At 40.3% G+C, this 26967-nt stretch overlaps 1 protein-coding gene across 3 annotated transcripts in view; it reads right to left on the bottom strand.

The window, feature by feature from the left end:
* Positions 1-26967, bottom strand: part of larp4b (La ribonucleoprotein 4B) — a 46740-nt gene that overhangs the window by 8999 nt on the left and 10774 nt on the right. For 2 of the 3 annotated variants that reach the window (XM_037786361.1, XM_037786363.1), the window contains exons 3-12: positions 16378-16531; positions 13289-13462; positions 12422-12503; positions 9411-9547; positions 7966-8069; positions 4478-4588; positions 3715-3768; positions 2204-2413; positions 1561-1667; positions 152-415 (exon numbers count right to left, since the gene is read on the bottom strand). In XM_037786361.1, coding sequence (XP_037642289.1) covers positions 152-415; positions 1561-1667; positions 2204-2413; positions 3715-3768; positions 4478-4588; positions 7966-8069; positions 9411-9547; positions 12422-12503; positions 13289-13462; positions 16378-16531 — 1397 coding nt within the window. The remainder of the gene's footprint in view (positions 1-151; positions 416-1560; positions 1668-2203; positions 2414-3714; positions 3769-4477; positions 4589-7965; positions 8070-9410; positions 9548-12421; positions 12504-13288; positions 13463-16377; positions 16532-26967) is intronic. The other variant, XM_037786362.1, reaches the window with a different exon arrangement.

Raw genomic sequence — 26967 nt, 5'->3', positions numbered from 1 at the left:
ATGTACTTTTTTCGCAGATGCAAAGATCAGAATATTTAACCAAAGGGAAAAGAAAACCCCTTTTATCAGGACAGCGTGGTGTCCTTATCGAGCCACAGCAGTGTTCAGTGGCACACAGCAGGACTTCTGCATTAATGGAGCAGCGCCGTACCTTCCTCTGCCGATACCCAGGGAGTAGTCCGGGGTCGTGGGCTCGGTCACTCGCCCCGTGCCAACGGTGTCCCTGCGGGGGAAGGCTGCGGTGGAGGGTAACCTGGTTCTGGGCTGGCTGGTGGGGAGTCGTGTTGGCGGACTGCTGCGAATCCCGTTGAGCCTCTCGCTGGGGAAGCTGGGAAAGAGGCCTGGGTTGTCCAGAAGCCCGGCGCTGCGGTCCGCTGTGGGGATGGTCGGCCTCAAGTGAGGTTTACTGTGATTCCTGCGGGAAACAGGTACGCTTCAGTGAACAAGTGCCACGTGTGATAAAGTGACTCAGCAAGAATAATGAGAACAATAAGTTGCAGTTAAGATGTCGCAAGAGTTTTTTGATGTTGAGATTTTAATTGAAAATAGCTAAAAATATCACATCAGAACTTAAAGGGACTGCTTGTAACTTCTTATACGTATAAATCATTGCGGGTTGGTGTCCCATACGCGCTCCCGTGTGGCTATGCTGTTCAGACAAGACTCCAACACAAACTACACGGAAACACCAAAATCGCAAATTCTATCTAGTGAAGCCCGTCTGTTAAACAGTGTTAGCCGCGGTCGGAGGACGCGGGGGAGATCTAGCTTTGGTCTCCAGGGCCGGAGTCTTTGCTCCTCTGCTCCTCTGCCTGCCTTCACTCACACACCGCGCTCGTTCTCACTCTTTCGCTCCACTCTCACGTACATGTGCGCACACTCCACTCTGCAGAAGAGTTCGTAGCTCTGAGAATATCTAGTGAATGTACAGTGGATGTTTGTTCAGAAATAACTGCTGCAGCTCCTCCAGACCAACAGAGGTTTCCCGTGTCTTGTGAAGTTACAGGGCTCCGCAGAGAGAAACGTTATCGTCTCCAACCAAAACTCGGGTGTCTCCCCTGTTCCCTCCGGCCGCGGTCGGGAGGCTGAGGCAGGAAAAAGCCAACACTAACATCAGCATTGATTCTGGAGAGACCTTCGTCTGGTCAGCTAACATTACTGCCAAGCAGCTGAAATATAGAGTGATATTGTGGTTTTAGCTGACGTGTGTCGCCTCACTGTTTTGACCAATACTCGTTCATGTCTATGTAGAGCGAGCACAAGCGAGCAACAGGACGCTGACTTTTGTTGACTTAACGGCCACAGGTGTCGCTGTTAACAAGCAATTTCTGATTCTTACAAACAGTCCCTTTAAGTCTGCTGTTTGTGTTCATTTGACAAAGGAGAGGACGAGAAGACAAAATAATATGACTGAAAGACTTTGCCTAAAAATACAAATAAAAAGCAACTGTTATTGAAGTGATTCATGTAGATTTACAACGCAATACAACATTTTCAATTAGCAGGATCTGACAGTGCTCGTTTTCCTTCATTCGTTAACGAGAAGCCACAGGTACCAACCTGTTCCTGGGCGAGTAGTGTCTGACGGTGAGGGGGGACGTCGCTGGTTTGAAACTGTGTGATGTCGTAAATCCATTGATGAACTGGTTGTTGTGAAATGGTGCAACCTGGCAGACAGAAAACATGATTCATCAGCTGCATAAACAGGAAGTCAGAATGACAGTTTCAGTGATTGCAGCTAAAATGTTTATATTTGATAGTTTCTGGTTGTATATTACACATACATTCACTAAACCAACAAATTCTGGGAGGCATTTACAAGATCCTAATATGTTTAAATTTAGGACAAAATTAACCTCCAAATCAAAAATACAATCTTCACAGCTGGTTTATGTTCAACTACACAAGCTGGTTGTGAACGTATAAATAAGCAGTTTAAAAAAAGAACAATTAAATAGTTTAAATGTACATCTAATAAACCAGATGCCATGAAATCAAAATTGAAGGATCGTATTGCCTCTTATCCACTGCGTGTCGACTGGTTCATAAATACAGGACAAAGTCGTTAATAAATTTGACCCTATTGATGTTTTTTGCCTTAATGTCCAGCAGTTAAATGAAAATGCAAAAATAACATCTTAAAACCATTTTAACACACAACTGACTGATTAAACACCACTTCCTTGACTTCAATGGTTCTCACCAGTGTGGGGTCGATGAAACTGTGTGTGGCCGACCAGGCCTGCGGCGTGATGAGGCTGTATAAGGGGAACTGCTGCTGGGGGCTGTAAACCGGCGGGATGTAGTAGGACGTGTAGCGCTGCTGCTGGGCGTACGGGTTCACCTCCACCGGCCGGTAACCGTTCTTTGGCATGAAAGTGTTTATAGCGATTGCCTTCGCCTTTATCCTCGCCTGGTAGAGAGAGAAAGAGAAAGAACAGGGCGGGAAATTATCATTTTATACACCAAGTTGCACATTTCTTTGCTTCTTCTAAATACTTAAAAAGCAACTTATATAATAGTAAATAACCAATCAGACACAATGATTTACCCCAAATTCACATGTGCAGGATGAAATTATAGGAAGTTGGGTGTATGAAAACAAAAGTCTGCTTAAATTTGATTAAAAAAAAAAAAAAGCTTTCACTAATGTGTTGTGAAGGATTTTTATTTAAACCCAAATTTTCACTTTTAGCAGTTTGATAAATATCAGCATTGGTCTACATCTATTTCCTTTAATTACTCCTCGTTATTAAATATACATTTGTGCCATTAGTTTATTGCTTATCACTGACAAAGCCTGACAAAGGTATATTAATGTTTTGACCTGAATTTAAGCAATCATTTTGACTAACCACTGGCCACATAAGTCCCATATCATTTTTAATTTAGTACAACTTTGGGGGCAAGTATATAAACCAATGTGGCTCGCAAACAGAAGTTAGTTTTGTGCTCTATAATTGAATGTATTCATTAAGTGTAAATAAGTAGTAAATGACAGAACCAATAAAATCAAACTCATTGTGCAGTCCAACAACACGTTATATAAATGAGTGGGAGAAGAAGCAGCTTTTCTTCTGTGGTGTTGATGGAGATTTTCATACATTAGTGGAACTACTTAAAAGTGTGAAGCCACGCCGGCTCTGAATGAACATCTTAAGTGAAGGTCTGTGATTTGAGAGTCCTCTTGCTGAAAACCTCGATGTGTGTTTCTGTGTGACACTGATTAATTATGAGGAAGAACATCTTTTCCTGTTCTTCACTAATGAAAATTCAACATTTAAGACTTTGTGGAAGCACAAATGTGCTTGAATTTGGCTTGAAGCGCATAAACCGACCTTGACATAGTCCTATCATCACAGAAAATAAAAGACTTTCCCACAAACAGACGGACGGCAACGTGAGTGAAATGAACAAAAAGAAAAATAAGTGTTTGACCGTCACTTTAAACCAGAAAGTTCACGGCACAAATGAGTGTTTAATTTAGACTTTTTCTTTCCTGAAAATGAGCGACAATTGACCAAAGTTCATACTGATTAGTATATGATCTTCTCTCTCTAAAGAGTGGACGATAAACATGTATATTGAGTTTATATGGAATGTAAAGATGGTCTCTAAAAGAGGTATGCAGTCTTTTGAACGTGTGATTTTGGTTGTTGGGTCAGTATTTGGTACACATGATGTTTTTCTGTACAATAATGTAATGTAACTCACCTTAATAGGCTTCCCTTGGAAGGTCTTCACCTCCTCACGGAGATATTGATATGCCTTTATCAAGAGAAAGTGAACAACACGGTGTTAGGTCAATTTTGCCATCCCTGGAAGAGATCTCCAGCTCCCGCTGCCTCAGTAGGTCCACAACTGTTCTCAGGCACTCCTCCCACCCAGCTCATCAGCTATCTGTGCAATATATCCTTGGTGCAATATACACCTGAAGTGCAACTTTGTGACTTAAATCTCAAGTTTTTTTCTTGTAAATTTACAACTTTAATCTTGGAAGTTTTTTTCTCGGTATACTAGCCCCCTCTCCTGGCTCAGTAATTTATTATCTTTTTTTTTTTAACCAACAATGGCCCTAATACGCCAGCGTACTAATGAAGTGGATTGCGAGATAGAAGGGAAATGTAATATGGGCTTAAAGACAGCAAAATAAAAGAATTAGTTCTAATCCTGTTCCCCAATCAAAAGTGATTTGGTGTGACTTGTTAACCTAACCCCACCTTTCATATAAAACAGCATTTGACCATTAGCTTGTGGGACTAGGAACCAGCAGAGCAACATCATGGGGTGTGAGTGTGTCTGAATGTCAGTAGTAGTTAAAAAAAAAAAAATGTGTGGTTGAGGTCTAATCTATTAAATTCACCCTCGTCCTAATCCTCCTGTTCTAACAACACAGGTGAGAGAGGAAGCAGAATAATAAATAACAGTTCAATAAAATTAAATAAAATAAAATAGAGTATCTTGTCACTGTTGTTACCTGCTGTGCATCTGCTTCTGATTCAAAGGTGATGAACCAGTTGTCGTTGTAGGCAAATTCACAGTTGATGAACTTGGGTAAGTTGTCCCCTTTAAAAAGAGCCTCGACCTCCTGCAAAACAAAACAGGAAAGGAAGTTATCACCTTCAGTTGTTTTCACAGTGACGCACTGAAAAACAACCTTTCCCAGAATATAACAGCTTTGCACCAGGAAATAAAAGTTAAACCAAACCAATTAAGCATCGAGTCATACAGGAAAACTGTGTCTTATCTATTAGTTTGACCTAAAACAGATGTCAACAAGTTGGTGTTTACTCGGCATCCAAAATATTTCCACCTTAAGAAAAACATTACACGTTTTCCTTCTGTGTGAAAGCAGATGATCTAATTGACTTAATTTATGGTGCGTTAAAACATTAAAGCTAATATAACATTTAGGAACTGAGAAATTCTGTGACATAAACCATCATTTGAATCTTTTTCAGGTCCAATATGTGCAGACTCCAGGCTTGTTTAACTTGAAAACACCCCCCCAAAACTGACTGTTGTTCCCGTCTCTTTTAAAACATACATACTCGATTGCCACACTCAAACATTGGACGAAAATGACTAAAAACAAAAAAAAAAATGAGAACCCATAACACAATATGCCTGGTAAATTAACACCAGAGTATAGTTGGAGCTGGGGTGCTCCGTGAACTTGAATTTGTTTGCAAGAAAGCTGTAAGGTCAATTATCATGTCTGAGTCCTCCTGTAAATAATTTAGTTGTCTCTGAATACTTTATGTGGCTGATAAATTTAAGTATGTGCTTGTACTGCTGGTGATGCACAATAAATAAAAAAGATTAAATAACAACAAAAATAGGTTTCCTCCCTTGATTGGTACCTCATCGCTACGTTTACATGCACACTAATATTCCACTATTATTCCAAATATAACAATATTACAAATTTGATATGAGTCATAAAAACAGTATATTCAGTTAGGATATTTCGAATTAGGCCTTATTCCGCATTAGGGTAGGGCGATATCACAGGATATACCGTGCAACGCTAGAAATGTGTCCACCGGTAGGCAATATCTTTTCCAGCGCGGTGGCTATTTTCGCGATTATCACATGATCTCGCGAATCCAGCTGCCTCACAAGGTAACGTGATTTGGGCAGACATGGAGGAGGAGAGTGAAGTAGAGCAGGAGGAGCAGGGCTCGACATTAACGCTTGCCCTGGGGCAAGTAAACTCTGTGTTCGGGCAAGTGGAATGCCTCATGCAGTTGTCCGATCTGGCTAGTAAAAAATAAATGTGATCTTTATTAGTGATGTCCCGATATTCAGTAAAAATATGTGATCGGAGATCGGTGTTAATGCTTTCGTTCGAGTGCCCAGAATATGATCCTCCGCTCCGAGAGTGAAGTGCTCTGAATAACTGAACGGTAACGTTACATTCCAACAGCGCTCCGAATTTACCAGCGGTCCAGTTTGTGCCAGAGTGTGCTCTGGCGCTCGGAGTGACTATTTTCTAACGCACCCATAGCGTGAAGCTACTATGTGAACAACATATTTGTGTTGAAACCGGCTGAAGGAGAGCTAGTTAACGTTAGCTGTTAGCAGCCAGTTGGCAGCACAGTCCGTACACAGGAGAAATATGCCTTCAGGACTTTCTGCCAGAACGGGTTTATTTTAACCCGAACCACGATCTTTTCCTCATAAATCCTAAATCCCTGAAAGCAAACTTCTCCCATGTAAATAAAGCACCTAACAGCAAACGTTAATGGATGTTCCATTGGGTTACAGTATGGTACATTCAATCTGTGCTCAGTAAAAAATGAGCATTAAGCAAAGGTGAATTCTAACTTTATTATAATGTGTTCAAATGTAATCTCGTAAAATGTAGCTTTTGGAGAGAAACTTGAATAAATCCAGTTGTTTGAAGGAGATGTTTTCACAGTAATATAAAATAGATCATAGAGAGGGAACTATGAGCTGTTTAACTTCCTAACACTAGCTCCGAGCAGGTTGTAATAATACATACTTAAAACTAATGAAGCCAAGCTTCTGTAGAAAGCAACCAGAGTTGGTGATAGTTGAAACAGTGGAAAGACTGACCAACACAGTTTTGATGAGTTTTATCTTGTTTCTGTCGAGTTTGAATGAAGTGCGTTTTACAATGATATTTTACATGATGATCATGTGGTAGCTGCGTGTGTGTGTGTGTGTGTGTGTGTGTGTGTGTGTGTGTGTGTGTGTGTGTGTGTGTGTGTGTGTGTGTGTGTGTGTGTGTGTGTGTGTGTGTGTGTGTGTGCGTGCGTGTGTGCGTGGCAAAAAAAACAACAGATATATGAATATGAGACTGTTGAAAACGGGCCGGCTTCAGGCGGCTGCTGATTGACGGTGCATATCTAGCAGTTAGTCTAGGAGGCGCTTGATTTATGCAGCAGAGTTTTCTATGAGCGGAGAACGCATTTTAAACATCAATATTGTAGGCTATCATGTTCATTCAATTGTGGGAAGCCATAATCGTGATCGCGATTAATATTCAATTAATTGTGCAGCCCTAAGTTCCACTAATGTCATTTAATGCAGTTGAAATAAACATGAACACATCATTTTTTGACATGCTTCCTTAACGTTGACACAACACGATACAATAACATTAATTGTTGTATGCGATTAAGGATTACTGGACACACTGTTGGAAGTGTAAAATGTACTGCTGTGATAATAACCCTCTTCAATCGGCTTAACTGAAAATGTTTTGTCACGCCGAGGCAGATAAGTTACTGATATTATAAACCTGCAAATATTCTACTGCTCGACTGGTTCAGGAAAAAGGCTTCAGAGTAACATTAAACCTCCTAAAATCTGCACCGTAGTGTGTGGCAGCTGCATTAGTGGAAAAAGGGGATGGAGTGCGTCTCCATATTAAAATCCTGACCCGGTGTAGGGAACAACAGGTGAGAAATTGGATGTATGAATGCAGGATGGGCTCCCTGGTCACCACACCACCCTGCTGTCATGGTTTATTCAACTGATTCTATTACACAGATGGTGTTCTGCATCACCAAGACCTAGGATTGTGCAAAGTACTGATATTAACTATATCAATAATGCATTCGCAATGTGGTTTCATTTTTTTTGTCTTGGTTACATTTTCTTTTTAAACTCTGGATTAATAAAAAATAACAATTTGAGGCATTTAAAAAACTAAATAACCAAATGAGAATAGACTATATTTGAATTGTTTTTAAAGACTTTAAATAAAAGACCTACCAAGAAATGTGAATCCAGGCATGTTTGGTACCTTCAATGTGCATACGTTAAGCTTGTATTTAGGATGTGAGCAGATTCTGTGAAAGTGTGTATGAACTGAATAATCAAACATGTAGTCTTTGTTGACTCAATGCTGGAGATCAATGACAAACGTCTCTGTAAAGGAGGACTATATTGTTGTTGCCAGAGTGAGCGAGACACCATGCAACATCCACTGACCTCGATGGGCGTGCTCTCAGGAACCTCTCGGAGGATCACGATGCAACGGTTCTGATTGGGTCGCACCTTCTCCCCCTTCTCATCCACTTGGACCAGTGGCAGAGCTGGAGATTACAAAGACAGAATGAGGCTTTCACAGACTTTGATTTCAAAAATTATAAAAAGTTTTTTGAATGCAGTATAAATGTGTTATTTTCACCTATTCTAAAATGGTCTATTTGAATATTTCTGCATACTGGGGTCCCTAAACAGTCTTAGAATTACATACATTGGGTATCACTGTAAAGCTGAGACTCTTGTGGATCCAATGATTCCAATTGTATTCAAGTGTAATGATGTTTATACGGAAGTGCTCGCCATCCAATTGCAGAAATCTGCAAATGTCAAAAGTTTTTGATCCCAAATCGCAGCATGGCTTTTTCTATGGTGTTCCTCAAGGTCTTGGTGTCGTAATGTCGTATTTTGGAGGGATTATTGATCATTTTGATCAATTCTCAAGTGGTAAAAAAAATGGTTGAATTTACCACTAAATATTATACACTATCATAATTTATTTTAATTAATGAATGAATTAATTCATGTTTATTTCTGATGTAGGACTAGAACAACTTGACACTGAGCAGCATCTCAAATTAATCTTCAGGTTTCCAGCTTTCAGATGATGTACACCACTTCTATGTGACATCTACTGTTGACCTGCTATCTCCCCCTAAAGACTCCTTGTACCACCCTAAAAAAATGGGTCTATTGTGGGTCTCAGAGGGTTAATCGCAAATTAATCACACATTTTGTATCTGTTCAAAATGTATCCTAAAGGAAATTTGTCACGTATTTAATACTCTTATCAACATGGGAGTGGACAAATATGCTGCTTTATGCAAATGTATGTATATATTTATTATTGGAAATCAATTAACAACACAAAACAATGACAAATATTGTCCAGAAACCCTCACAGGTACTGCATTTAGCGTAAAAAATATGCTTAAATCATAACATGGCAAATTGTTAGCGAGAGTTAACCTAGTTGCCTCAAAAAAAATACTTAATACTACAATAATACATGAGGCCTAACAGCAGCACGAATAAAGTTAGTTTGTTTACAGTACCTCATCCAATTTCATACATAAAATCTTGACACTGAGCCATAAAACAGGAGAGCAGCTTCAAGCCAGACGGGATTAATTTAAGTAGTAAATTAAGTCTGTGTATAAATCAAACACAAGCAGGTAAGACTCTGCTGAATGCACTTTAACAGCCTCTCCTGGGAAATCAACCCCGACCACATGCTGATAAAATGCACCGTGCTTGGTAATTTTGTCTTGTCTTACAGCCTCCTAAAGCAGGTAAGCAACCATCATTAAACTCCTGCTTCACTCCCAAGATTCTAGTTGGCCAGTGAAATCATAAAGTGGATAATAAGACACAACAACAATTTTACTCACATCGTAAAATGTCCACGATCAGCTCCACATCAGTGCTGAGCTTCTTGACGTGGTCCAGGTTGGCCACCGTCACAATTGGCACATATTGGTCGCTGTCCATCTGGGAGATGAGGTACATGTCACTGGCCAGATTCTCCCTGAGAGAAACAGAAGAGGCAGAGGAAGTCAGCTCAGATGGCACCTCGAGCGACGGTGAAATTAAACCTTTATTTACACAGATAAAGTTGACTGCACTTCTCTGATTACCAGCTACAGAGTGTCCTCACCTGAGAGGTGTCACATTAAAATACGCTCTACATCTAATGAACATCAAGCAGCTTTGTTTTTGGAGGTTTTTATATCATTCTGTAGCTTCCCAGTGGTGCTCCTCATGTATTCATATCCAAACGTTCAAAATGCTGTTTTCCCTTCAAGCCCCTAAAAAAGCTTTTTCTCACGTGACCTGAGGTAGGTTTCTGCATGATGACGCTGCTACATGTACAGTATATATACATCCTTATAGTCAGTGTATTAACGTCACATACAGTAACTTAGATGGCGGTTGGCGTGCTCCCAGTTTGGAGAAGCAGACAGGAGTACCGGCAGGAAGCTAAGCAATGTACTGCTGTGGTCGCCATGTTAGTTCAGATCAGAACGTCACACAATAACACAAACAAACTGACCGATTGATGCAGCGGTAGACCAGCAACTCACGTGTTCTGAGAGGTAAAATTACTATTTTTGTGAATGGAGTCTGGTGAGATAATAGACAGCGATATAACGGCTTCAGTTCCCCGTCCGAAAGGGCTGTCTGATGGTGAGGTAAAGCTGTGAAAATAGTCTGAATATTGCCTACACTTAAACTGATATTGATGTTTTTTAGGTAGCTAAAATATGCTTTTCTGCCGCTCCCGTCCACAGCCGCTTTACCTCACCATCAGACAACTCTTTCTGACGGAGAACTGAAGCCGTTATATCGCTCTATTCAAAGCCACCAGACTACATTCACAAAAGCAGTAATTTCACCTCAACACGCTAGAGTATACATACAACCCCATTTCAAAAAATCCAAACTAACCCTTTCAGCTATTTCCAAACTTAGCACAGCTAACTTTGACTAAGCTAGTGTTAGCGCTCACATTATCCATAACCTTTAGCTTACTGTGGTAATCTACATCACTGCTTTTTTGCAACCGCTAAGTGGATGTTTCCATTTGAAAAAATCAGGTATCAGTCAGTGTTGTTGTCGAGGATTTAAAAGTCAGCACATCTTTCCCTTTCCAGAATAAGAGAATAAGTTTACACAAAGGAGGCCAGAAGACAGGAGATGATGCTGTGTAGGTTTTTCAGAGTTTTCAGATGTGCCTAGTATAACCAAAAGTGGATCTGGTCTTATTTAGACTTTAAAAATCCTTGAAAATGAAAATACTGCAAACAAGAATTCTTGTAACTTAGGGCGAAATGCATAGTGATGAAGTAAATCTGCCATTTCTCACAAATTGGTGACATTTCTGGGAAGATGTTCTATAGTTTTACCTTCACAAATGAAACTCTTGAACCTCTCAGATACTTCAGTCTACAGCTGTTGCACACTTGGCTGCTCGGCTTATGAAAGCTAAGTGCTTTTCTCAAAGGAAATATTATGTAGGTGTCCATGGTTTCACTTTCTCCGGATATTTTCTCATCCAGTATTTCATAACCCAGTCCCTTCTGGTTTCTTTAACCTCTTAGCGTTAGTCTCCCCTTCAGGTCTGGTCATTGCCAATTAGGTTGTGTTACTTCTTCTGTAGTTTTTCGAGAAGCTAACTAAACTATATTTGATAACTTGTTCCAAGTTGATAAAGAAAAAAAAGAAAAGTCAAAGTCTGCAAGGCCTTGATTTCCTCCAAACCAGCAGCTAAACCACCACCACCACAGAGGCATTTAACAGTATGAAATAAAGCTTTCATTCAGACCACGCCTGACGCCCACACACAGAGACAGAGAGAGAGAGAGTGAGAGAGAGAGAGGCAGAGATGCTTGATCAGTATCAAAAACAATGCATAGTCCCACATTGGTGGCAGAAAACATCTAGAACTAATTATTAATACATTTATTTTGATGTGATTTTAACTAAATACTTCGGTACCAAGTCGATGCCAATATTCTGAAAACCTGACGATACTTGTTTTTCTACAGTACCACAGGTACCGTCAGGGCTTGAAGCTAACCGTGAGACCGTGGGCCTTGAGCAACGTGACTCGGCTGCGGGCGGCTCATCTAGAGATTTGCCGTGTGTCGCCTATTTTTTCCACGTGACGCGCGTGGTTCTCAGCAAAAATAGACGGTGAAAATTATCCATTGAGGGCTGGCAGCAACGCTGTCTGTGTGGACGCCACACACGTACGAACCGCAGTTCAGCGGCTGCAGCCGTGCTGCTCACCCGGGCTGTGTGACTGCTCTAACCCGTTAACATGGGCACCGAAATGCAAAGCGAAAGGCGCAACGGAACAGAACGTCGGTAGCCTGTACGTAACCATAGACGACATGTGTGGGTATGACGTAGTTTATTGGGTATTGCATCTCCCTCTGGTGTGTGTGCTTAAACCAAAATGTGTGTGTGTTTATCACGGTAATAACGATGTTGCAAAGTCCATGTCGTGGCCGAGCGTGACACTGGTGATGAAACCGGTGAGATTTTAGCATGGTGTACATTAAAAAGGAATTCCTGAACAGAGGTTTAGTAGCATATTTTTTGCTTCCTTCCTGTGTCACATTGTAGGGAAAATGCTTCCATATTTTTAGAGTTTCTTTAAAAAAAATGTCATATAAGAAAAGAACTCCTAATTATATACAATGGTTGATCACAACATGACTCCAGACTATTGAGTCTATAATCTAGAGGACCTGAACGACCAACGTCACCATTCTGTGTCTTGGTTTTGAATCAAAAACCTATCTGCTGAAACCTCTCTGTAAACAAACCTACTCATTATTGTGTAAAAATACGGCCAGTACCTCATTGTGATGTAAAACTATCAAGGTAAACTCACCGGGAAAGACAGAACTCCAAGGTCTTCTTCAGGTGCTCCCTCAAGCCCTCCTGAGGACTCTCTTGTTGGGGATCACTGCCTGCTGACACACAGGTGGAAATGTTTTTGTAAATTAAAGAGCACCTTAACAAATCCCTGACCAAAACATTACTCAAACCAGTGAAATTTAAGACGGTAATAAATAAACTGAGTTTAAAGCAGGATGTGGGTGAGGAAGAGCAGATGCAGAACATTTCAAGGATTACTTGTATTAAAAAGTAGTTTATTTATACACAAAACATGTAGCATGCTCGTTAGTAGTTCAACAAAAATTCAACCATGCCCTTCAGGGCATTTAAGGATAAATGTCTTGTCATGAATAGTGTCTGGTACTGGTCAATTAAACTTTAATGCTGCGATAAATAAAACATAAAAACAAATAGCTCTTAAGCGGTCACTGCGACGCCTCCAAGTTGATAAATTCTGCCACTCGAGGCAAGAGTACAGCTCTTAACAACATGATGTCATTTTTCTCCAATCACAACAAAATAAAGAGACAAAAGTGCTTGCATCACTCAACAGGAGTCCGTAACTGTGATCATTCACTTCACCTGCCAACTACAACAAGTAGATACAGTCTGTCTCAGCCAACAGCACTGTGACGTCTACAAATCACTATGTTGCATTTCTAATATCACAAATACACCATTTTTAAAGCCTAAAAACTTTCTAACATTAATAAGAGTTTTAAATTTGATTCTGTTTTTATTCCAGCAGCCACACATACACAGAGAAATAAAGATTCCTATATTTGTTTTATTGAAAACCTATTCAATGGGTCCAGCCCACAGCCTGCTCTGACAAACAACCAATCACTAACCAGCCCACCTGTGCGCCCTGGTTGCCCAGGCTCGGGATATTCTGTGTAGGCTGGCTCGGAGCACTCCAGGGTGACGGAGGCCACGGGGGCCGGCTCGGCCAGCATTACTGGCACCGGTGGAGGCTCATCTGGGTCGGTTAGTAGGGGCTCCTTGAAAGCCTTGTCTTCACTGGCTTCATAGCCTGTCACAATCAAAAAGGGGAGGTATAATGATTATTAAAAGGTGTGAGGATGGCAAATCTCAACAGCCATTTAAACTAAAAGTGGTGACTTTTAAAAGGTCAAAGTGCCTGGGATGCTGGTAAATATGTTCGTCTCTTATTTTCTGCTTTAGTAATTGCCCACAAATATGAAAGGACCAATCAGTTTCCTAACTCTTTTGTCTTTGTTAGATCACTATTAAATAAGATGGTATATCAAATAATGTGAGCATCTCAAATAATAGACGAGTCAGCACAAACAAATAAAGGTTGGGTAAAAAAACACTGAGAACAAGTGAGATTACCTTTATTATAACATCTTAATTTATAAATTCAGAAGCACTAATTTCATCAAAACAAAACCAAGTCATATCATAATCTATAATATGATGCTCTGAGATCTTAAAAAAAACAGGAATTTTTTTTTTATTAACTAATATTTTACTCTATTTCTCTGTTCTTTCTATCATTGTTAAGATTCTGTTAATGAAACTCAAGAATTCACGGAAAAATTTCACATTAAAAGTCCAACAAGAAAGACAGGATTTACATCCTTTGAGCTGCTGGAGTGCTTTAACTGAAACATTTTGGGAAGGAAGTGCTGAGTTTCACTAACAGAAGCTTACAGCAATAAAAAAAAAAAAGCAAAGAGAAAGCGGCTGTAAATTATTTGTTATTGGAAACTGTGTTTTTCTCAGAGAGAACATAGTAATAGTATGACATAATCAGGTTGTTATACTGCCTGAATTAGTGCTCTAGAATAAACAGTTTATTTAATTTAATCAAGACAGCCGGTAGGCGTAGAGGAAGTGTTTAGCTCGTAGTAGGACACAGCAAATTAAACCAGGAAACTGGTCAGAAAACAGGGAGACGCCTCGAGGAAACATGACACCTGACAGGTTAAACTAGAAATAAAGATCTGTCTCTGATATGAAATCGTAAGGCTTGGTCCCACACATTTCCCCAACTGTAAAGACGATTTTGCAAAATTGTCACAATTCTAGACTCGGAAGGTTGTTTACTACTGAAAAAAAGGGTGATCGAAAAAAATATATAAACTAGTATGAATGTTATGGAGGAAGGTAACATGCATGAGAGCAGTGGTAGGGTAACTTCCATTTCAAATGTCCATAACTCCTTGATGGTGCTGAGCAGTCACCTTAATAACACCACTCAAACTCAGATCTTTATTTACCAAAACATACAAATAAAACTCCGCCTGCAGGTGCCATTCTTTCCTACAGATACAGCTATAGTGACATTGAGTCGTTAAGGAAGAGGAACCAGCCACTGTTATTGTGAATTTACCATCAGGAAAGGGAACTTATTTTCCTCAACACTAAGTCTCTGTAGTGGTGAAAAAAGGCCACAATGTGACTATATCGAGTCTCCAGCCTTATGCAATGAATTTTCCATAAATGTCCTCGCAGACGTAAGAGATGAAACGGGCCAGGACGTCAATCAGAGTCTAAACGTAGACTAATCAATAATTTCTGTTTCGCCACCATATCCTTGTTGCCTCTGCGTGGCTATACTTGGCTGGGCACATTAAAGTGAGTGATTACGGTCATTTGTGTGGAGGGAACGGTGACTGTGGTTGGAATATTCATAGCTCATACTAAATTGAGTATGAATGATTTAAGAGGCGTCGCAGCATGAAAAGTGACAAGAATGGACAGAGGCGGGCTGCAAAGTAAAATGAGGGCTCGTGTGTGGAGCCCAACTGTTGTTTCAACGAGCCAACATTACTGGATTATTATAGATATATTGTGTTGGCAGATGAGCAGTAAATAGGCTGCATTGTAATACTCCAGCTCCTTTTAACGCCTCAACTCCACCCGACCCCAACCAACTTCAAATGTCTTCTGTTTAGTGTTTCAGAATTAAAAGGGACTGTATGTAACTTTTTACACGTATAAATAATTTTTTTTATTGCAAATGAGGGAACTGGTCGTAACCTAACCTAAAAAACAAGACCTTCCGTAACTTTCTGTGTTTCCTCCATCAGCCTGTAGACTGCTTTTAATGTGAAAGAGTCGGGTCGGTGTCCCAGCGGATGTGACGCCATGTGCGCTTGCGTGTTCCTACTTCTCTTCGCTAGCTAACGATAGCTAACATTCGGTTGAAAATGGAGTCCGCTGACACAGACAAACGACCAGCCTCCACCAAAAGACTCCAACACAAACTCCACGGAAGCACAAAAAACGCAAAGTTATATCTAGTGAAGCCCGTCTTGCAAAACAGGAATGTGACTGACGTCGGGGGGGAAAACTAGTGTTGTAGGAGTGTGTGTGCTAGGGATGCTAACTTTGAAAAATTTTCTTAACCGATAACCGACTCTCGTTAACCGATTATTAACCATTAACCGACAAGATGTTAGCCTCGCATGCAGCGGTGCGCCAGCTGTGAATGAGCACAACAGACAGTCCCCAGTTAACCCGTCTGGGAGCGTTAACTTAGCAGCTACGATGCTGCGTGTAGTATCGGAGACATGCAGACACTTTCCCAGTAAAACTCTCCACCGCACATTGTACCAGTACACCTCTAATGCCCCATTTCCACTGCATGGTTCGGCTTGACTCGACTCACTTTTGGTACCAGTACTTTTCTCTGTATCGTTTTCCATTGCAGATAGTAATAATATCGAATTAAGAGCCAATTATTAAAAAGTGGCAGGGAACTTCTTTTCCCCCCTTTTTTACAAGTATCTTAGTGTTCAATCTAACTACTTCTTTTTAATTGTGCATCCTGCTTACATCTATGTGTTTTAGATTACTTTTGTTGACTCCTCTAATGTGTATTATTTATATTTAGTTTAATTTATTACAATGACCAAAAAAACAGACGCTAAGTATAGAAGTGGTCAACATATTTTGCATCCCAAATCGTTGGCTGACCTTCTGGGCCGGGGTCGGCCGAACTATCGCAGCCTTCCTTCCATGGCTGCAGGGCAGCAGTTGTGGTGTGAGCACTCCCGCTGGGGTCCAGGCTAAACATGTGGTTGGCCCATGCTTTCGCATTGGGGTTGAGGTCTGAAACCTTGGCGGATTCCTGTGAACACAACACAGAGTTTTGGTCAGAGATGTCAACATTGGCGGATGCAAATCTGCACATCAAAAGTTGAAAAAGAAAAAGAAATATTTACCAACTCATTGTACTTTATTTGTAAGAAAATTCTGACTCATGATAGGAAAGATATGTCCAGTATAAATGGGCAGTAAACTAAAAATTTTAAAATCATTAAGAATTTGTTGTCTACTAGTAAATATGTAAAATATAATACAATATATAAAATATTATTACTCAACAGAAAGTTGACAAACTCACAACTTAACCTGCCAGTAAAAATATGGAAGAGGAAAATAGAGCTAGTCTAACATAAAGCAGCAAGGCAAAGAGCACAAATACAACAACAAGAGAATCTGTATAAAAACAAGATTGTGAGTGATTAACAAAAAGATGTTTGATTTTCAGCATGTATGTAGTCAAAGATGTCCTGAAGTCAAATATATCAGTCATTGTCAGGAATTATTTATAAAAAGATTTCCAGCAACCCAAAATTCAAAGAATAAAGACATTTCCCTCACAAATAAGTGGCATTTTCTTTTTAATTTATAAAAGGACATGTAATGTTTTATACTTCTGGTGAATATAATCCAATCAATCTTATTTCCATAGATGTATTTTTTATATACAGTTCCCTTTGTTAACACCTTATTTTGAAAACCGGACGTAGTCCCACTTGTCTACTTCCTCTAACTTCTCCAAGGTACATGGTCAGCTCCATCGGGGCCATTTGAATGCATTTAACATAAATGTCAGTACATGGGTGCTCTACAGTTGTAGCGTCGGCCCATTTGACCACGGAGATGAGAGTGACGGCCGGCTAAACGGCCAGAACTGCAATACGATAACATTTCCTGTCCGTGACAGAGTTAGCATGCAGCTTTAGCCGTGATGTCTAGCTCTGCTTTTCCCTCTGCTGTTTTCTATTTTCTCGAATCGGCTTGCTGTGGTTTGTTTTGGCTGACGGATACAGAACGGATATGACGTCACGTTACTCAGACTACAACAATAAAAGCGGTAACTTCCTTCTACCTCCGCAAAGACTCAAATGAAGCAAATACATCGATTCTGGCATTAAAAATATCAAAATTGTAAAAAAAAATATTAAGAAATCACGATACATAGGAGAAGCGACACTTCAAATAGCAGAGACACTGGTACCAGCTGACAGGGGCCAGGCCCATAAAGCCCAGCTGCCTGCCGGACATACTCACAGGATCAAAGCAGCAGTTTAGCATGCATGTCTCACAGGCTAACAGACTGTAACCCAGAGCCGTGGTCAGAGCCAGCGTTTCATTGAAGTCCTAAGGCAGAGCGGGCCAGGCGCTTCCTGACGGTGCTGATATAAGGCTCCACTGCATCCAATCCATCATTAACACACATAAACAGAGTCTAAGTATCTCCACAGGCAGGCAGAGGGAGACTCCCAACCAACATTGTATGCCTTAAGCCATAACCTGGGCTCCTTCAAGCAAAATTGCCGCCACCGCACCTCTCCCAAGTCATCCCTGTCAAATCACAGGCACTGCCATGCTCCGTCTGGCCTCTCCGATCCGAGCTGCTGGGTTGATTCAACAAATCTGATGACAGCACTGAGGCTCCGCTGCCCCGGTGGGCTATAGGCTGACGTTGCAGAAGCTGACTGGCTGTCTTGCTCCTGTTGAGCAGCCGTCTCTGCTTTTGTTTTGTCGCTGATGCACTGAGTCATTCTCCGGCAAAAAAATACTGGAGCTGTAGAGGGAGTGTTGAGCTGCTCACCTGAGCTCAAACGGAGCCTGCTCCAGTGATCCACGTGCTAAAATCAACCCCGAGGCATCGCTCAAATTAAATCAGCCCTCTTGAGCCTTGGTTTTAATAGATTATTCTGCTAACGAGCCGAGTTGCTGAGGCACAAGAAAGGCTGGGAAAACCTGCTTCTTATTGAAGAAATTGAGTTAAATATAGAATTAGTCAGAAGTAAAAGGAAGATTAAAGGAAAGAGAGTTAAGGGCACAAGACTGACTTGATACAAAATGAGCAGCAAAACACATTGTTCCTGGGTCGTATTTCACAAACGCTGCACTACGAGATCATTCGGGATGTGTCTGGCCAGACAGACACACGCCCCCGCCCTCTACTAATAATCCAGCCCTGCACTAATGAAAAACTCCCACTCGTGTCCGAGCCGGCTGCCATAGAAACTGTTGCTGACATCACCGGATGTGTACGTTCTGGGCACCGCTTGACCTTTCAGCATTTATAAAATTCACAGAGGAGGATAAGGTTATCTGCTTCCCTGATCGAGGGCGTATTTTGGGAGGAGACGAGAAGATGTGATTCATCATGAACCGCGGACAGAGACGAGTGATTGTCAGTGTCATCGGAGGGCAGCCGGTGTAGCGCTGGGTTTATTGCTTTGCCTGTCTGATGGAGATGGAGATGGAGGCGAGCTCGCGGCAGCGGCAGACAGAAAGACAGAGACAGCAGACATGCAAGAGTCCTTCAGGGTAGAAAACAAAAACAGCTGAATTTGGAGGTATCCGTCTGTCTGCAGACCTGAGGCTCATCTTCCCTCTCTGACAGCTACCGAGCTGAAGGGGACAGCGGGCCAGATGAGTGCTGAGCAATCAGGAGTCAAACGCATCACAACTACTGTAAAATGCTTCGTCCTGAGCATCAATGACACCACTAATAAAGCATCAACAGAAGTGGCTCAAGGTGATGATGTATTACCAATTCAGTTATCTCAATGTAGGATAGCACTTAAATTAGGGCTGTCAAATTTAATGTGATAAGCAAGCTCAGTTTTAAAACTATCATATGAAACTAGAAAAACCAGAGGAATCCATTGGTACCAACCATGTCATACTAGCTTGTTGCGAAGGTGGCTAAATAACGCTAAATTTTGACGCATGGCCATTCTCAAAGGGGTCCTTTGACCTCTGACCTCCAGATATGTGAATGAAAATGGGTTCTATGGGTACCCACGAGTCTCCCCTTTACAGACATGCACACTTTATGATAATCACATGCAGTTTGGGGCAAGTCATAGTCAAGTCAGCACACTGACACACTGACAGCTGTTGTTGCCTGTTGTGATTTGAGCATATTTCTTATGCTAAATGCAGTACCTGTGAGGGTTTCTGGACAATATCTGTCATTGTTTTGTGTTGTTAACTGATTTCCAGTAATAAATATATACAAACATACATTTGCATAAAGCAGCATATTTGTCCACTCCCATGTTGATAAGAGTATTAAATACTTGACAAATCTCCCTTTAAGGTACATTTTGAACAGATAAAAAATGTGATTAATCGTGATTAACTATGGACAATCATGTTCATGTGTTTTTTCGGGTGACAAGACGAGACATACAGAGTTAGTCTCAAAGAAAACTAAAAACTGTGCGCATGTGGCAACATTTTGGATTTGAAGCCGAAAAGAAGTTTAGTGTTTATTGACGGTTGGCAAACCAGCTTACAGCCAGGCCACACTGCAGTGCGGCTCAGGCTGCGCCTCTTCAAGAGATTCGAGGTCTCGCCTAATTTTTCCGTGGGACAGTTCAAAGCAAAAACAGACAGTGAAAATGATCTTTTATCGTATATACAGTTTCAATGTCTATATCTACAGAATATGTCACAGACAGGAAAAAAGTTCAGATTTTTCAACTCAACACTTTCTGTTTCTGTTTCACAATAAAAGCCCTCTAGCATTTTTCTGTGGACTGAATCCGTTCATTTGTTAACACAAGGCTTTTATTCTGAAACATTTGCAAAACAGTGTTGTGGAAAATGCAGGGACTTGCACGGCTCCATAAATGAATAGAGTAGCAGCTTTAAATCATGGATTATTATTATTTACAAATGAGCACACGCTATTTAACCTTTATCTGTCTAAAATAAATATGAATGATATTTATAATGAAATGGCCTGTCTGAAAAGCAAACTTAATGTAGAAAGAAATGGCAACTGGAAATGGCAATTTTTACACCGGTCCAACCCTACCCCCAGACACCAAGTTTCACTTCCAACACTGCAAATCTTTCACACCATCTATGCGGTAAATGCTTAAAACGAATTACTTACACAGCTAATGTTGTGCAATAATAAGCTATATAAGGTTGTAATTTTATCACGCAGGGCAATAAATAGGTCATGTTCAATTTCTGCTGTGTTTCTAACACATATGTGCTAAGCATATGGTGTATCACTGTGTATGCATGTGTGTGAATAAGGAATGAGGTGGAAAACACATGGGTTTGGTAGCACCACATGGCTTGTGTTACTATGGTACCCGGTTGATTTGGGGTTAAACTAGATTTTGATTACTTGGATAAAAAAGAACTATAAATGTGTCTTAAATTAACTGTACTATATTTTTATTGTAAGATCTACTAGGTGCTCTCAGTTAAATGAAATGTTTTAATATTTCTAAGTTAAATGCTCCATATTTAAGGATTGTAGAACATGATTTAAATTGCACAGGCATGCAAAAATAAGAGTGCAGCCTTCACAATAGCTTATTTAATCTTAATTCTGAGCAAATTATTGACTATTTGTATGTGGGTTGACATTTGTTTTACTTCCTGTGGTCACAACACTATTTGTGCTGGGAATCTGGTGTGTAAATTTATATTATTCATTTTTTTTGTTTTATTTATTATTATTTTATATATATATTATTATATAAATATTTTTAATTTTGTATTTATTTATATTTCTTTTCATTTATTTTGTATTTATATTTATTATCATTCTCATTATTATTATTATTATTATTATTATTATTACTACTACTATTATTATTTATTTGATTTAAAATTTGTATTTTTCAATTTATTCTATATTTTGTTTTTCTATATTTTATTTTTATTTCTTATTTATTTATATATCTTTTATTAATGTTTTTTTCCTCCCTTTTTTCAAATACTGTTTTTTACAGTTACTATCTGTTATTATATGGACAAATTACTTCATTTGTTATGGTTTAGGTTGTAGTCATTTTTCGTCAGGAAACAATAAAAAGCATAATAAAAACACTGTTTTACAATTTCCATACATTGTACATTTTGGAAGTCTTCTTAAACATACAGACACATAGTGACACGTTTATAAGCAAATAAAATGTGTATTTATATAGATAACCTGGACTGAACTACAACTTCTGTACAGACTTCGTGTGCATTTTGTGACTATTTAACAACTGAAAACGTGTGTGTGGGGGGGTGTTCTATAATGTCTGAGACTTTGCTCAAAAGCCTTGACATCCTGAACTGTGTGTATTCAACCCTGGCAGCAGTATTTTGGTTCTCTGACCGCTTTTCCCACCACTAATCCGGGCTTGTAATGAGACCTACAGCCTGAGGCATTAGCCCACTGGAGTTTGCCCCTTCCTTTTTCGCTGCCAATCTTCTTTCCGATCTTGAGCATGTGTAAATGACAGTGGAAAAAAAAAAAAAGACAGCGGGCTCTTTCCATTTCCTAACTTTGGAGTGCTCAGGAAAAATAACTTTTTCTTTGCCTGAAGGCCATCCGCTTACTTCTTACCCATTTCCTTCGTTCCACATTCTTTCCTATTTGTAGAGGTTGATTGAAACCCATCAGGGAAACATAAAGACACATCCCTGTGCTCGTTTTGTGACAGACATCGGTTCATTTTCTCAATTCAATTCTCCTCTGTCCTGAAGCAGCAGCCGTAAATTGCCATCATGGCCAGAGAGAGTGAAAGATTTTCCTCTAAAAAACACAAAGAACCATGATATCTGGTCCGAGGAGGAATGACTTAAAAAAGCGCCAGAATCTGAAACATAACCGCGACCAAAACGGGGAGTGATCTGGAACCTGAACACTTTCCACCTCAAGCCATAGTGTTGGTGCCAAATACTGTACTTACGCAGTAGTAACTGTGCTTACGCAGCTACTACTACTCACCACCCACCTTGAGTCCAGCCAGCCAGCCGTGTCTGTTCTTAGGAAAGAACCAGAAAGCTAAACGACAGTTGGTTAAGTGGCTGGTAGAGGAGGCAAGTTTACTCGTCGCGGCCAGAATTTACAGTATTTGGCTGGAGGCTGGTGAAACATCCCACCCTGGTGACCGCATTTAGCCCCGACAGTCTTTGTGTGTCACATGTGCTACCATCAATCAAACCAGCAGGGCTGTGTAGCAGAATCCAAACCTATACAGTCTGTGCAAATGATTTGAGGAGTCTGTGGGGGACGCAGGATCACCCACACAGGGAGGTCAGTGTGAAAGAAAACACAGCTTAACATGAATGGTACTTCCTCCTAGCAGTACACTTTGAACCTCAGGATGGTTTTGCTTCATTTTTACTTCCTTAAAGTACAGGTTTTTGGGACAGTCACTACATTTCTTAGCTTACTTGTGCCATATTCTTCTCCCAAGATAGCTTTAGGTACTCAGGAATGACGTTATTTGTGGTACTCTACATGTTCTAAGATTCATTTTTATATGTTCCAACACTCTTTTATAAAAATAATGTTCAAATATTTTTAATAAACAGGAAATATCTGTATGTGAATACACGGGAGAGTGTCAGTGTGCTCTATTAGGGGTGTAAGTGTACAGTATCGATTCTCCTAAACGCTGTATTGATTTTTAATTAACCTCTTAAAAATTTGACTTTCCGCCGGCGGCCCCGGTCGCTATTCTGTCTTTTGGAGCGGCCTCAGTTTTAAGCCTGCAGTTTTCCATGTATTTTGTGATTAATATGTTTTCACTACAGTTCCCACCATGCTTTGGGTGATGCAAACAGGAAGTATAATGTTGCTATGGAGTCGACGAGTTTGCTGTGGGCTAGCTGGGAGTGGCTTTTTAGCCTACAGGTGTTCATGTTCTAGTGAATCGGAGCCATAAAATGTCACGCTGCATTGGCTACCAGCAGTTCCTGTTCACGCTGTAAACATGGACGTACAGACCACAATCACATGGGCTACTTTAAACACTGAAAAATAGTCTAATTTTACCACAGACAGTTAGCACCTCGTATGTTATAATAAGAATATTTTCTTTAAGTGATTTCAAAGCATGTTTATGTCCTGGATTTACATTGAAGAGACTGTGAATTTTTATGTAAAATGCATCAGTTGGGTGCTCAAGAGTTAAACAGCGACTAATAATGTCCCTTTGCATTTTTTTTTTCTCATCTGTCTTTTCTGTTCTTACCACCATATACTCTCTCTAAAAATATAAATCAAAGCAAATGATGGCTGATCTATCAAACAGGCTCCTGGTTGGTTGCACAGCCACCACATCTGCTCTACACGGTTAACTAACCTTGCTTTGTTTCAATCTACCGGTATTTCTTTTTTGCATATTGCTGACAGCAGATGTGAGGCAACCAATGAGAAAAAAAAATGAGCATAAAGATAAAAATTGTCCAACCACTGACAGACGTAACACATGCAGTTAGTTATCTGGACGTTTCTGACACGCTTACAATAAATGCAACAAATAAAATCAGACTGAAAATGTTTGCTCATCGCTCAACACGGTGCTCAACTCTACACACAAACCTGTCAAGCACAAGATTCACTGACATTGTGCTGTTGTACTAATTATTTTAGCCAGTTCTCTACAGGGACTTTTTTCAGTTTACATGCCCAGAAACATTATCAGACACTCCCTCAGCACCTTGTTAAGTTTTCTACTAAAGTTTGTTTGATCTGTGTGATGGATGATTACAGGCAGAGCACTAAACGATCAGCTCTCGTTCTAAAAATACTTTCCAAAATAAGAGTTATGTTGCTGCTGGATGCTTCTTCACCATTACTATGATGAAAACTTTTGGCACATGTCTGATTAAGAACCGTGGTGATCTTATAATACACCCATAACACACACCCATCACGAATAGTAAAGACAGATTAACATTAATTAAACATTAAAGATGCTTCACGGTTTGTTATGACTTTTGAGGCCACAAAATTAAGCTTGACGTTATTTGTGGTTTATCTGGCAGATACAACATGGGTAGATGACTTGACAAAAATGGCACTTCACACTCTTAGCCAAACATATTAAAGCAGTCATGGTAGTTTGTCCACATCCGGTTGAACAATTCAGTAGAAAAGCTTTAAAGATGAAGTGTGCAAACAACAAATAAATTAAGTAATTTCCTTAAAAGAGGACTCTACCGATTTAGCATTGCACTCCCATAACATTATCGAAAATTCACCTGTCAACGACTCGAATGCACAAAGATTCTCGATGTATCTCAATGTATCGCATCCTCAATTTTCTATATTACTGCACAAGGCTACTTTTTCATCAACTAATACAAGCAGTCAGATAAATCTGAACTCCTTTTTATTTAGAAAGTGCTTTCAAAAATCAGACTACACCAGTCTACAATATAAAAAGCTGTATCTTTTCAATATCAGTATCTGTGTGAGCCACCTCAGTACATAATCATTACAAAACCAAAACAGAAATCCTTCTGCAGTTCATTAAAAGTGTGCTGTAACCTGCAAAAACAATGTTTTCACATAGCAGTTCTAAGACAGGGCACTTCTAGGCTTGCCGTGGCAGTCGGTGTTACAAGGTGGTCGGGAAGACACCGATTACAATACGTACCCACCGCCCCCACCATCGTTTTGCTTTTTTTTACAGAAATAAAACCCATTTATTTTATTTTGGCATATCAGCGCCGTGTTATCAATACAGAGTTGGACGACGGACACTACAAACTGAAAATGAAAGTGTCAGAGTAGCAGGAGTCACATTTCACACACAGGAAGAGAGAGAGAAGACAGGCCGAGAGATGGCGGAGGATTTGGTGTTGAAGCGAAAAGCAAAAGCGCCCATTTGGCAATATTTCAGATTTAAACCCAGCGCTATACCATAACGTTCATGAGGTAATCGCCATGAGGAGGACGGAGCATTCACAGCGTCGGGCGGAAACCTGCGGCCCCGCTGCGAAAGCTCTCGCGGAGAGCCCAGACACACAGCTATCCACCGTTAAAGATCAGAGTAAGCGGCTACACAAATTGAACGTCACCTTTTCTTGTAAAATGTCCGGTGTAACCGGTAACACCGGTTTATTAACCGGTGGGAAAATTTCCTCACTGTCACATCCCTAAGCTCTTCCTGGATGCCTACAGCATTTTACACTGTATGAATTAGCCTTGCGGCCAGCGGACTTTTCCTTATTCATAGCTCTTCTACTCTTACTTGTCATCTCCTGACAGAACGACACCACGGTTTAATTTCAGCCTGAATGCACGTTTTTCAGCTCAACATTGTTGAAACAGAGCAGCTGATATTAGTAGCAAAGCAACAAGCCAGCAGACTGCCGTGCGCCGTCTCCGAGCTCCGCGCACACGGAGTATGTGTGCAAAGCTCTGCCCTCCGTCACACACAGCGCTCAGAGGAGAGAGAGAGAAGAAACAAGTGACAGTAAATGACAGCAAAACGCAGTAAAGACTCACACTTAGCTGAAATAAAACCAAACTCACGATTATGTGGAAACCGCATCGATGAGAATCATTTGTGTGCATTACGATCCATCTTATGATCGAGAAATTTCTACACCACTAAGTAGAACCAGAGATACTGTAATTTCTATTCCATGTGTTTGTCTTGCTTGTCAAAACCTGGCGCCTACATTACCCACAATGCAACTCAACCACCAACAGTTCAGTCTGAGTGTTATGAAGGATATAATGTATTTTGGAGGGAAGTCGGCTTGCTACACGCCTTTATTTTTCTCGTTATCCTAAAATAAAAGTGTCGTACCCAGGACAAGCAACTTTGACGAAGGAGCAGCTGAAACGTACCAAACATCCACACCCAGTCTAACTTAGTGTGATGACATTAACATGCCATCTTATTTTTCAGTCCCAAAAACTCATTAAAAAGTGCTATGTTGCGTCGTCACATCCCATGAAGGCCTGAGAATCAAATCTCGACCGCTGCTCTTCGGCACCGCTCCTGTTTCAGCCCCGGCCTTCACGTTCCAACAAGAAGCATAATGTCACACCTGTGATCAATAGGCCCACTACAAGCTCATGAAAAGAGAGAAATAAAAACAGGTCATGGTTATTTAGTTACAGTTGCGTCTTTCTCTGCTTCTGTGTTTCTTTACAAAGCACTTCTCTATTATACATAATCAGTGTGGGAAATCAACGCCAGTCAAGAAAGGGCTGAGGTTGCTGGTAATGATGCACTCTTTATCAATAAGCCAGTTTAGAAGGGCTTTGACTATGACTTGGGAGTGCTTTTTCTACCACTACAGCCACATTAATATCTGCTATACTTCACTATTGGATGCCTGAACTGAAACTTCCTCTAATGTTGCACTTGTTTAACATCAATCCACATTTACACCAGCGAAATGCTGCAGATGTAACATGCAAAACATAAACAATATAACTGGATGTTTCATAATCAAAATGCATACCTAGTTTGAATAGAAAGATAG

This window comes from Sebastes umbrosus, chromosome 12, assembly GCF_015220745.1.
Source record: "Sebastes umbrosus isolate fSebUmb1 chromosome 12, fSebUmb1.pri, whole genome shotgun sequence".
Lineage (NCBI taxonomy): Eukaryota > Metazoa > Chordata > Actinopteri > Perciformes > Sebastidae > Sebastes > Sebastes umbrosus.
This window is presented reverse-complemented; position numbering and strand designations above follow the sequence as displayed.